Raw genomic sequence first — 12,814 nt, 5'->3', positions numbered from 1 at the left:
TTGCACAACTACCCTCCTTTTTGTCAAAGAGAGGCTTTAATATCCAAAGAAATTGGTCCTTGGAAAGCAGGGGAATGTGTCCATTTTGTTTTGGTTGGAGCACATCCAGCCACTGACATCCATCCAACCCTGAAGGGTAGGACTTGTCCACTGTTGTTTACAGCAACATGCTAATCTTCAGCCAAAGTGAGTTCAACACATGGGCAGGCTGTGAGTGGGGAAAGGAACCAGTTCCAGAGGTCTGGCACAGCTATGTCCTGATACACAAACTGATCCTGGTCTCAGGGCCTGCTACAGATTCCTGAATCTTCATGGAGCCATGCGAATTCTAAGCCATGAATGAGTTGCAATTTACACAGGGGTGGATCTTTCTGTAGAGAAAAAAAGAGAAAGGCAACATGGCTAACACAGCAGCTAAGCAAAGGCAAATACAGGACTTGAAAGATTGCATGCCAGTGTGTTTCACTTCCTCCGGAGAAAAAGAGTTCAGGCCAGGCTCTGGACAGTCATGTTCCTTTAGAAGGAGAGAGTGCTGAAATGTGGATTGTAGGCTGTGGTGTCATAAATAAATGCCATTGCAAGTACAGTGCTGGTCTCAATGCACACACCAGTTCCCTGTGCCCCTGCAGTTGGATCTCTGACAGGTGTGGCATAATCAACTGTGGCCTAAATACCCTAAACTCACCAGTTCCCTTCTGATCTTGGAAAATAAGCAGGGTCAGCCCAAATACCAAGTGCTACACTTCAAAGGAAGGAGCTGGCAAAACCATCTCTGAGAATTCCTTGCCTAAGAAAACCTCATCAAATTCATGGGGGTGCCATAAGCTGACAGGGTACTTGATGGCACATGCACACTGGTTACACACATTGCACACACACATACACACACACACACACACACTCAGATGGAAGTACATAATTGTGCCATCATTGGGGTTATATATTATGATGCTGGAGCATCAATGGCTTCAAATACTAAAGAGTTCTTTAGTAGAGTTCTTTCCCAGCCACATAGTGCTTCATGTACAAAATTTGTCAACAGTAATAATGCTACCAGCTGTTTTCAGTTAGTCTCAAAGATGCTCCAAGAACCCTTTGCATACTGATTTTCCCAATTAACATGCTTCTGTCTTGGAATTGTACCAGCAGTGATAAAGGAAAGCATCACTAAAAAGAATGAGGATTATGCCTTATTGGAAAAGCATGTGCTTCTCATGCTGGAACTCTCAGGCTCAACATTTGGAATTGCTGGTTACAAACTCATCATCTGAGCAGAGCAGGAGAAAAGACCTCTTTAAGCTTCTCTCGAAAGTGATTGGCATATCTTGGGGAAATCCTTTTTGGACTATAAGCTCCCACAACCACTGGCAAAGTGTAGTCCTAAAATGAACTTTTTATTCATGAGCTCTGAGTTGCCTTTCAGGATAGGCAGTACTTGACTGGATGAATCAATAGCCTAACTCATTTAGACCCAGACAATACGTTTATCGTATTTGTGCTCCCCCAAGTGTTGAAAGGCTGCTCTTTATCATTCTTGTGTACCTTCAAGTCATTTCTGACTTGTGGCAACCCTAAGGCGAACTATTATGGGGTTTTCTTAGCAATATTTGTTCAGTGGGGATTTGCCATGGCCTCCCTTTGAGGATGAGAGAGTGTGGTTTGTCCAGGATCACCCAGTAGGTTTCAATGGCTGAAAGGAGCATTTAAAAGTCTCCCACATCATAGTCATAAGTGTTCTCTGTGGATGAAAAATGCTGTTCTGAAGCCCTCACAGGTCTAAAATGTGCTAATTTCCTTTGCCCACTTCCCTTGTGACTGCTACTATTCATCATATCAAGTTTGTGTTGCCCACGTCACTCTTCTACTGATCACCCTCCACTTGCCAAATGTCAAAAACCAGGACTGCCAACAAAGTTGCAGATGATCCTTCCAGCATCATAATTGCACCAGAACTTTCCTGAAAGCTCCTTAGAATGTGCCCTTTTGGTGAAATAAGCAAGAAACCTCTTTCTTCTTTTGAAAGGAATGCTTGAAATGACTGATTCTGGATTCATGCAATGGATCTACCCAGATGGACCAGCTTGGGACACATCGCCAAGGTGAGGAGCTCTAAAGAGCTATGTAACAGAGCATGCCTCCAGGTAAACAGTGAGTGAAAGCTATGATTTTGCCAACCCAGCTTGTTGCAATGAAGTTCACCTTGGTCTTCCAAGGAGCAGTGATACTCATTCCAAAGAGACCCATCACCTAGGGAATAGAGGGCTCATTTCCATCACAGATGAGATGTGCACCTTCAAGATTCCTTAAGTATCTATTTTTCCCCAGACCCTTTAAAATCTTGCAGAAGCAATCAAAGAGGATTTATTAGATCTACTAAACATAACTTTAGGAATTATGCTCTCCCCTCCCCTCTTCTTGGCTGCTGTTTCCTGCATGCCATAAGAGGGAACTTTGAGGATCAACCTGCCTTCTGATGGGAAACAGGATTGCCAAAAAGGCTTCAAGCGAATGCCACCATTCTAGCTTGTAAAGCTACTGTAGGTTCTCTTGCTTTGGTTGTGTATTCCTGTATGGCAGGGGCTTGGAATCGGATGGTCCTTGTTGTCTCTTCCAACTATGATTGTCTATTATTGTCTCCCAGCCAGAGTGATAGATAATTGTTCTCCATCAAGACCAGATGTTCAAAAGTGGGACATTTGTCCAGATTTAGCGTGACCATAATTTCTCACAGCTTTTATGGGAACAGATCTGGCTCTGATTCTGCAAAAAAAAAAAAAAATGTTTTGCAGGTAAATGCTGAGGGTGTATGTGGAGAAATGAGGTAAGAGAAAGGAAGAGTTTAGCTGAGGTGGTAAAGACAGAAAGCAGAGACATGCAGTACTCTAAAAAAAACCTGCCGCATCTTTGTTCTGCCAAAGACATGCTTTGAATTTGAGTTTTCATCAGATATCTCCTCTCCGCCCCCAAAGTGAACCTGGAAATTCTTCCTACAGCCAAAAAAGAATTATAAAAGGGAAACACAAAAGATTATAAGATTAACAAAATTTCTCAGGGTGGTAATGGTAGTGATTCCACACCTAAGTTGCCTTTTAGTTTTGCCCACAGTCAAGATTTGAAAGGAAAGGGAAGAATCTTTCTTGCACCTTTCTGTGGGAAATATGAAGGGAAGACAAAAAGGTTTTGCAATTTCTGTGTATTTGATTCTTGTTCCTCTCACACTGCTAGAGGACTACGTGTATGAAATCACCAATCCTTAGGAGAAGAGCAGATACTGTAATAAAAATGTGTACCAGAATCCTGTTGGACAATTATGAATGCTGAACTTAGAATGCTACTATGAATGCAGAACTCTTGACTATATCCTATGCATGATCCCTACCTAAGCCTAAAACCAGACTGGGAAGAACTTCCCAACAGGATTCTAGTTATACCCTCCAACATTTTACCAATGAAAACAGGACACATGTGGTCAAAAACACTTACATGTGCAGGAAATAGACTCACTTGTAATGTCCATATTCACTGAGGGGCTGGTGTGAAGTTAGTATGTACGGGGTATCCATTCTACAATGGTAGTCTAATACACGATGGCCCAATGCACAGTGAGCATGAATGTGCATCAGGGCATTCCCCCATGCACATGAAACTAATGAGTACAGTAGGTGTACCTAATGTGCATCAGAAGTGTCCAAAGCACATTGGAAGTGCCCATTGAGCATCAGGCATACCTGATGTGCATTGGAGCATCTTTGCTATTTACTAACAGGTTTTATTCTTCCTCTGCAACATAGCTTAGGATTTGTAAAGTTAACGTAGACCATGAAGTAGAATCTTTGTTCCTCTTTTGGTTTTACAAATGTAGCACAATCCTGGAAAATTCAGTGCTATAGAGTAGAAGCATTGTTTAACCCTTTATTAAACAAAATACATTTTATAGGGCTGTGAGAGACCATTGATTTAGCTCTTTGTAAGGCCACAAGTTTCAAGGTGACAAGATGTGGAGGGGACAAGCAGATGAAATAACAGAATGGTTCCATGTTCACTGCTATTATGGCATATCAAGGCCCAGTCCTACCATTTGGCACCAAGGTGATGTCTTCAGGTGGCAGATGGTGAGATCTTGGATGGGACCGCTGTATCTGTATGACATATGAATTGTCTTGAAACCCTTACACTGAGGTTCTGTACTCCAGTGCAATGGAGGAAGACCTTGCCATTGTGAAGGAATGAATGTTTAGAAGGTGTGTCACCATATTCCACTTCACCTCAGTCTTTCTCTAACCTTGCTGAACCTCCATTTTATAAGTGATTCCCATTCTTGGTCCATCAGAGGGGGCAGAAATCACACCCAATAGAGATCAGGTGTGTCTGGAACAAAAACTAGGGAAGGAAAACTAGGTGCTTATCTTTATTTTCCAGCTGGTGGAAATAGAATTGCAATTAGAATTTCACTTCCATAGTTCTCACCCCTTCTTTCTTCTAATTTAGGAGTGGAACAGACCGCCTGAAAAGGGTGGCCTGCCGGCAGCCTAATTCCCTCCGGAGGGAAGCCACAGCCGCCAAACCGTGCGGCTTCCCTCCGGAGGAAAAAGAACCTGGAAAAAACAGGTTCTTTTTGCACCGCAGGCCAGATTCTTAAACATTAGCCAGCTTAATTCTTTTGTTGGTGTTATCCTGCTAGAGGATCTGGACAGTGGCACAAGTGGGTGAGAACAGGGCCCAGGTCAAGCACTTCTGCTTTCCATTGCTCTTGGAGTTGTGAAGGGAACAAAAGGGTGAGTGATGCCTTTCTAAAATACTTGCCTGCACACAGGGATGTCAGCAATGGGGCTGGGTTTGGATACACCTCTTCATGTCTGCAGTACTAGCTGGATCATCTCTTGTGTGCTAGTCCAGTGTAGTAGATCTAGCATGTAATTGGGGTTGAATACTATAACATATGAACTTGTTCAAACGCATTAATAATAATAATAAAAAGGAACTCATTACATATTAGAATCTTTCTTTCTTTCGGCTTATATTGCTGGGGGACATCACCATCCATGCTGTGGCTACCCTGTCGGGAGCAACTCAGGAATTCATGGGTGGATGCTGATGATCTGAGAATGGAGGACCTTTCAACTGTTCCGTTGCCATGGACTTTCTGGGCAGGTTTAGACTTGCTGCAGCTCAGAGCGTCTGCAGGGGTGGGGGACCCATTAAGATGATCCACCTCAGGAGGTTATGGATCCAGATGGATTCCTAGAAGCTCTTGGGGAGTTTCCTGCTGCCTTGGCAGGTGGTCCTGTCAAAGCCCTGATTGCTCTCTGGAATGGAGAAACCACCAGGGCAGTTGACATGATCGCTCCTGAGTGTCTCGTCTCACGGAGTACAGCTAAACCAGCGTCTTGGTTTTCTAAGGAAGTGGCAGCAATGAAACGAATGAATGAAACAAACTCAGTCTGTGTTAGATGGGGTTACACTCCCTCTGAAAACTCAGGTTCATAGTTTGGGAGTACTTCTGGATTCAGTACTGAGGCTGGAAGCCCACATATTAGCAGTGACCTGGAGTGCCTTTGCACAGCTAAAACTTGTGTGCCAACTGCACCCATTACTGGAGAAGTTAGACCTGGCCACAGCGGTACATGCCTTGGTTACATTCAGTTTGGATTACTGTAATGCGCTCTATGTGGGGCTGCCTTTGAAAAGTGCTTAGAAATTTCAGCTAGTCCAAAGAGCTGCAACGGGGCTGTTAACAGGAGATGGCTACAGGGAGCATACAACTCCCTTGTTACAACAGCTCTATTGGCTGCCAGTCTGTTTCCGGGCACAATTCAAAGTAGTTATTTTGACCTAAAAAGCTCTATACAGCTTGGGTCCAGACTATTTGAAGGACTGTATCTCCCTGTTCAAGCCCCAATATTGAGGTCATTGAGAGAGGCCCTTCTCTCTGTCCCACTACCTTTCAGGCGCGTTTGGTGGGAACAAAGAGAAAGGGCCTTTTCAGTGGCTGCTCCCAAGTTATGGAACTCCCTCCCCAGGGAGGCCAAGATGGCTCCATCCCTGCTGTCTTCCTTGCAGCAGGTAAAGACGTTTCTATGCTGCCAGGTGTTTACATGACAGGGATGCTGTTTTGTTTTGTTTTATGTTTTAAAGAAATTTAAACTTTAACTTTTAATAATTTAATGTTTTTAATTGATTGTATCATTTAATTGTTTTTTAAACTTGTATTTTGCATATTTATAGTGTTTTAACTTGGACTGTTTTAGAGTTGTAAGCTGCCTTGAATCCCTGTAGTAGGAAGAAGGCGGGGAATAAATCACCATCACCATCACCATCACCATCATCATCATCATCATCCAAGGTTACTTGATCTCTGCTTCCTACATCAGTGCCCCCCCTTGGGAGATTCTCTATATTCTGGCTTGCAAATCCACTTTCAACATAACTGTTCCTATAAAGTGCTTGGAAGTGTTCCTCCCAGATCCCTGGGGGGATGTTACAATCCACTGTAGCCGGCGCATTGTTTTGGGAGCTTGATGTAATACGCCCGAATAAAGCTGAGTTGTTGGTTTTCACTGCCTGAATACGTTGTGCCCAATTATTTTTCATGGCTTCTTTCTTTTTGTAGGCCAACAATTTTTTGCAACCTCTCTTCTGCTGAAGTAGTTTTGTTGCCACTTCTGGTGTAGTATTGGATACATAAAACTGGTAAGTGGTCATGAGAGATTTTTTAACATTGACACATTCCTTGTCAAACCACAGCTTTGACTGATAGTGTTGTTGTTGTTACCTCCAGTGTGCACTCTTTGGCTGGTTCACATATTGGGATAGTACTTGGGTAAGATTGTTGTAATTTTCTAGAAGTTTGGCAGAGGACACACTTGATACCAGGCCATTCCGAAGACACTGAAGATAATCTGAGGCCAATACGTTGCTTATTGTTTGATTTAGTTGGTAGGGTCCATTTAGCTCACTAATAAGTCAAACTGAGCTGCAGCAAGGAGCCAGACCAAGAGCGCATGTCGCACTCCCTGCCCCTACTTGTATGGCTGCCGCATGCCCTCAGAGATGGCTTCATGTGCCAGAGAGGGCACACGTGCCACACCACAGGTTTACGGGCATAGAACATGGGCAATAAACAAGATGAACCATAACTCAACATAGGAAAAAACTGTGGTACAATATGCATCACTGATACCTGGTGGGATGAGTCTCATGATTGGAAAGCAGTAGTAGAGGGAGATAACTTATTTCAGAGAAATGGATCACACAAAAGGAAAGAGCAGTAGCATTATACAGTATGTCAAGGATGTTAACATCTGTGAAAAGATCTATGACTTAAATCCTGGGGGCCAGGCTGAGAGCATCTGGGTAAAAATTAAGTGGGAGAGAAACAATGGGGATCTCATTGTGGGGCCTAATACAGACCTCCATGCCAGACTGAGGACTTGAATGATACCTTTCTTCCTAGAATAGATGACCACACCAGAAAGGAGAAATGTAGTACTAATGGCACTATTACGTTCCTTGATCTAGACACTATACTTCTATTGATGGAGCCTAGAATCACATTGGCCTTTTTAGCGGCTACATCACACTGTTGATTCATGTTCAACTTGTGGTCTAGTAGGACTCCTAGATCCCACTCACACATAGTCTCATTGAGCAAGGTATCCCCCATCCTACATCTATTCATTTCATTTCTTTGCCCTAAGTACAGTAACTTACATTTCTCTGTGTTAAAATTAATTTTGTTATCCTTGGCCCAGCTTTCTAATCTATTTGAGATCATTTTGAATTTTGATCCTGTCCTCTGGGGTATTAGCTATTCCTCCTAATTTGGTGTCATCTGCAAATTTGACAAGTATGCCCTCTATTCTTTCATCTAGGTCACTGATAAAAAAAATGTTTGAATAGTACTGGACCCAGGACAGAGCCCTGTGGGACCCCACTGGTCACTTCTCTCCAAGATGGAGAAGAGCCATTGCTGACAAATCCATTTAGCAGTTGCATTGTCTATCCCATATTTTGCTAGCTTGTTTGCAAGAATGTCATGGGAAACCTTGTCAAAGGCCTTACTGAAATCAAGGTATGCAATATCCACAACATTCCCTTCATCTATCAAGATGGTAATTATATATATATATATATATATATAGAGAGAGAGAGAGAGAGAGAGAGAGAGACCTTCACAGGAATGTTCACAGACTCTCTGTTTAATGAGCTGCCCCAGAATCTTTCCTGGCATTGATGTCAGACCAACTGGGAGATAATTCTTGGGATCCTTTTTTCCCTTTTTGAAGATGAGGGCAATGTTTGACCTCCTCCAGTCTGCTGGGACTTCTCCTGTTCTTCAGCAGTTTTCAAAGATTATTGCCAATAGCTCTGAGATTACATTTGCCAGTTCTTTTAATGCCCTCCCTTGCCTCCCACTCTCACTTCTCTTAACACCTTCATACCGTTGCAGTGCATTCCCATTTTGCTTCTTGTGCTCTATCACTCACACCACTTATTCTCCCTTCTCTCCTCATTTCTTCTCCCCTCACCTCTTCACAATTCATTCTACTGTTTCTCTGGCCATCCTACCACAGCCTTCCCCCGGTGTGTTCCTGCCTTTTCTTTCCCTCTCACCCTTCCTTTCTTCACATTCCCTTACTCCCTGGCACTTTTTGCATCTTTTATGGTGCCATTTATTCTGCACACTCTCCTTTCCTTCCTGCCGCTATCACCTACACCTTCACTTTTGTGGTGCAACCCTCCTGGGCCTGTCAAACCTGCACTGCTCTTTCTCCCTTCTTCAGTACTCCCCTCCTCCTCTTGCACCAGCCTGCCCTTTCCATGTTCTGCTGCCTTCCTACTCCCTCCCTTCCTATCCTCTCTCCTTCCACCTCTCCTGCTGCTCATTCACCCTTCCCTTTTGTTGCACTCTTGCACTGCACCCCCCTTACTTCTTGCACTCTACTGCTCCCAGCACTCACTCTCCCTACTATTTTCTTACACCTCCCACTTCTTTTTCCTGAGATGGACTTGTTTCTCACACAATAATTTGTGTTGTGTACTACCACATTTTGCCCCATATATTGGCTCCTGGAAGGACTTACTTGCAATCTGGACCAAACAGGCACCAGGTGGCATGCCTATCGTCCAAGTAAAATTCAGCCAAAGAGGATGCAACCTTTATTCTGAGAGTATGGTAACAAGAAGTATGGTAACAGGCACACAGTCCTTTCAGTGGCTACTGCTCCCCTAGCACTGAGATAGCCAGGCACAGATCCACCATGTCTTTACCTAGCAACTGGTGAGTCTCTTTATCAATGTATCAACTGTCTTTGCAGGCATAGCTCCAAATAAGTCCACACCTTGCCCTCCAATTTAGGAATGGAGTTTCTTACCTGTTGTGGGAGCGTAAGTATTTGGGAGTTACTCACCAAGGATCTCTGTCCCAGGAAGGTCTGGATCCTCTTCAGAAGAAGAGGGGAACATGGCACACTCATCCCTTCCCTCCCCTTCCCCTCTCTCTCTTTCTCACACATACACAACTAAATAGTAAATCACCTTTGTACTTCATTATTGGTATCATGTAGTTGCCGTTGCTCAGCTCTGACTCAAAGGTTGTCAATAGGAAAGCCATGGAGCTTCTTTGGAATTCTTGCAATATCATAAATGAATAAAACAAAACTGAAGCACAAGAGGCTAAAGATGAGGTCTTCCTGACCCCTACGCCCTCATTTGCAGATGGTCAAACAAGAAGTATATCTGTGTCTCCTCTTCAACTCCATTTGCCACAATGGCATCCCAGTCTCTGGAATGTAGAGTGAGAAAAGCTGTTGAAGGAGAGGAGAGGGGAACGGTAATGAGGTTTCTTATTTAAAGAAGGGGGCACATGGCATGGGCACCTCACTTGCTTCCTACTGTCTTGCAATGGCTACGCAGACTTAAGGCTCACAAAGGTAAGTTTTCCATGGCTTTTCTTTGTTCAGTAGAGAAAAATGTTGCTATCCATTTTCATCCATCCATCTGTACAGACTACATCCATCTATGGTGTAAGTGGGACCAGCAATTCAACCTATTCTTTAAACAAGAACAATAACAATACTGCAGGCAGAAATTCAGTAGGGGAATTATCTCTTTGTTAGTAGACTTACATTTGTGGGAAATAGAACGGAACAGTTTCACAGGACTCATATCCAGAGAGAGGCTGCCAAGTGACCATTGCGCATAGTATCATGTTGAGGATGGAGCAAGCTTGTTTTTTGCTGCTCCAGAGAATCAGACACAGAACAATGGATGTAAGCTACAGGGAGGAAAATTCTACCTCAACATCAGGAAGAACTTGCTGACAGTAAGAGCTGTTCAGCAGTGAAACACATCTCTTTCTTGGGAGGTTTTTAAACAGCCATGGCATCAGGGAAGCCAAGGCTGTCCTGAATCTACAAGACCTGAGCAGGGCTGTTGGTGGTTTCTCATAAGTTGAAGTTAAAGGCAGCTAACAGCAACAAATGGCACAAATGATTCTAACTCAGTGATCCAGCTTCTAAGTCCTAGTCTTCTGTTTTCTTGACTCGTCTCCATTTTTATTAATAACTCCCCAAAGGTTAAACTCTTTGACTATACTGCTATCTTTGCTGTCTACTTAAAACTTGTGGTCTCTTCCAGTTCTATGATTCTATATGATGCTATATGTTTTATATCTTGGAAACCCTTGAATCAAACCCAGTGTTGGAGGTTTTTTTTTTGGGGGGGGGGGCTACAACTTCCAGACCTTCTGGGAGATGCAGTCCCCCAAAGACACATTTCCAAGATCTACTGTATATACTCATGTATAAGTCTAGAAACTTAAGTTAAAAAAATTGACCACAAGAACCAGAGTCAACTTATTCATGGCTCAATGTTAGTACTGTACTAACTCTTATTTTAAAAAAGGCACCAATCCTTGGTGAAAAGTAAGCGTATAATCTGTCCTGGAAGCACTGATCTTGCTCTATTCTTTTAACCATCCAGCCTTTAGGATGAGCACAAACAGTTATGCCTGCTGGGATTCTATTAAGTTCTTCGGCATTGTTTTGCTTTGCTTCATCCTTTAGATCCTTTGTTACATGGTCCTACGTTTGACCCTCGACTTATCCACAGGTCACATCAAAACTACAATTTTGTCCCCAGCAGAATTAATCTTTTGCCTCTTCTAGTAAATTATTTTGTTGGTTTTATTTGCCACCATCAGGTTCTACATGTGGTGAACCTATGCATGAGAAATCTGAGAGACATCCTGTTAAGAACACATCTGATCAGATCTTGTAAAGTCAAAGTAGCTGTGGCTTCCTTAACTGAGTCTGTTTGCTGTAGTGTAAGGGGCTGTGCAGACCGGCCATTACGGCTGGCCAGGAGGCAGTCGGAGCGTGGCACCCATACGACACGCACCCTGACTTTGCCCTGATGGTGGCATGATGGCGCATGCCACACCACACAGCATGCAGCACCACGGCACTCCTCCGGCACTGACCTTGGAACAGCCATACACCACTTGCCACATCTTGGCAAAAGATGTTTAACATACCTTCCAACATTTTACAGGCAACATTTTACAGGCAGTGTCAGAATGTTGTCAAGATTGCAAAAGTTAATGCAAGATATAAAACACAGGAGAGGCTGCAGCAATTTGCTTTTGTACCAGCATCCAGGGAAGGGCACGATACCACCCTTTCCTTACCTCTTTGAGGTGATCCTACTTTGAAAAGTGTGCAGGAATTGAAGTAAGCTGAGGACAAAGGCTAAAGTGGGAAGAGGAGAGATAAACTGGGATATTTTAGAAGCAGGTGGAAAAGTGAGGCTACTCTTGCCAAATCAGGGCAGTTATAGGGTTTGAACCTGATGATGACCCACTTAGCAATGGGGCACCAAGCCTAGCAGCCCTTGTTCATCTTGAGAACATTGGAATGTCCTTCAAAGCAAGTTAGAGCATTTATTGAGCTCCTGCAGTATCACCAGCACTGGGCAGTGGGAACAAGCATTTGCCCCAGGCAAAATGGAGGCCATTCTGAGTTTGCCCCACAGACCAATATTCTCTCTTTGGTTAATCCACTCTGCAGATGAAGATCTCCCATCCCTTTTCCTGCATCCTTCTGCTCAGCATCGGTGCATGCTTTCCTTTGGACAATGGACAAGGTTTAGAATTCCCCGGAGAAGAACTGGAGGCCATGCTGGAGCAACCTGACTTTGGGGGAGCCAGGAGAACCCCCAAGAGGCACCATTCACCCCAGCAAGGCTTCAGCTCCCTCTTCAGCTTGGCCCAAGAGCCACAGGGCTTTGGGAAAGATAAAACGGGCACCCGGTTCCGGTTTGGGAGGCAGCAGGGTGGCCGAGAGGATAAAAAAGAAGCGGTCAACTCTCTGCCAGCAGAGGATGGGGAGAAGAGGGCTGGTGGACTCCAGAGTCTTGCAGAGGAGCTGAATGGTTATCACAGGAAGAAGGGGGGCTTCAGCTTCCGGTTTGGGAGGCGTGGGAGAAGAACTAGGGTTTGGGAGAACAGAGAAACCCTGTCCTGCCTGTGTAACTGAAGGCTTTCATTTGTTCAGCTAGAGCTTTGGAAAGCTATGAATTCCAGTGCTTCCCAATAACATTTCTGCACTCTGCCCATCTGTGTCATGCCTGCCACCTCCCCAGGAAACAAGCAGCCTTGCCCCACAGCCTCCAGCAAGTTCAGTGTTTCAAACGGGTCTGTGCAAACCCTCCAAATGTTCATGGCTGAGTATTAAGTCAATAAGTGTGTGATGAAAAGGGTGCAGCCAGGCAGCAAAAGAGTAGAAGTGATTAATGAGGAAGATGAGAAAAAAAC

The 12,814-nt window shown here is 44.0% G+C and overlaps 1 protein-coding gene across 1 annotated transcript; it reads left to right on the top strand.

The window, feature by feature from the left end:
- Positions 1-12,068: 12,068 nt before the first annotated feature.
- LOC121936478 (pyroglutamylated RFamide peptide) lies at positions 12,069-12,536 on the top strand. The gene has a single exon (XM_042478746.1). It carries the CDS (start codon positions 12,069-12,071, stop codon positions 12,534-12,536), a length of 468 nt encoding a protein of 155 aa, XP_042334680.1.
- Positions 12,537-12,814: the final 278 nt, after the last annotated feature.

This window comes from Sceloporus undulatus, chromosome 7, assembly GCF_019175285.1.
Source record: "Sceloporus undulatus isolate JIND9_A2432 ecotype Alabama chromosome 7, SceUnd_v1.1, whole genome shotgun sequence".
Lineage (NCBI taxonomy): Eukaryota > Metazoa > Chordata > Lepidosauria > Squamata > Phrynosomatidae > Sceloporus > Sceloporus undulatus.
Note: the sequence above shows the minus strand (reverse complement) of the source record. Positions and strands in the feature narration are given on the sequence as shown.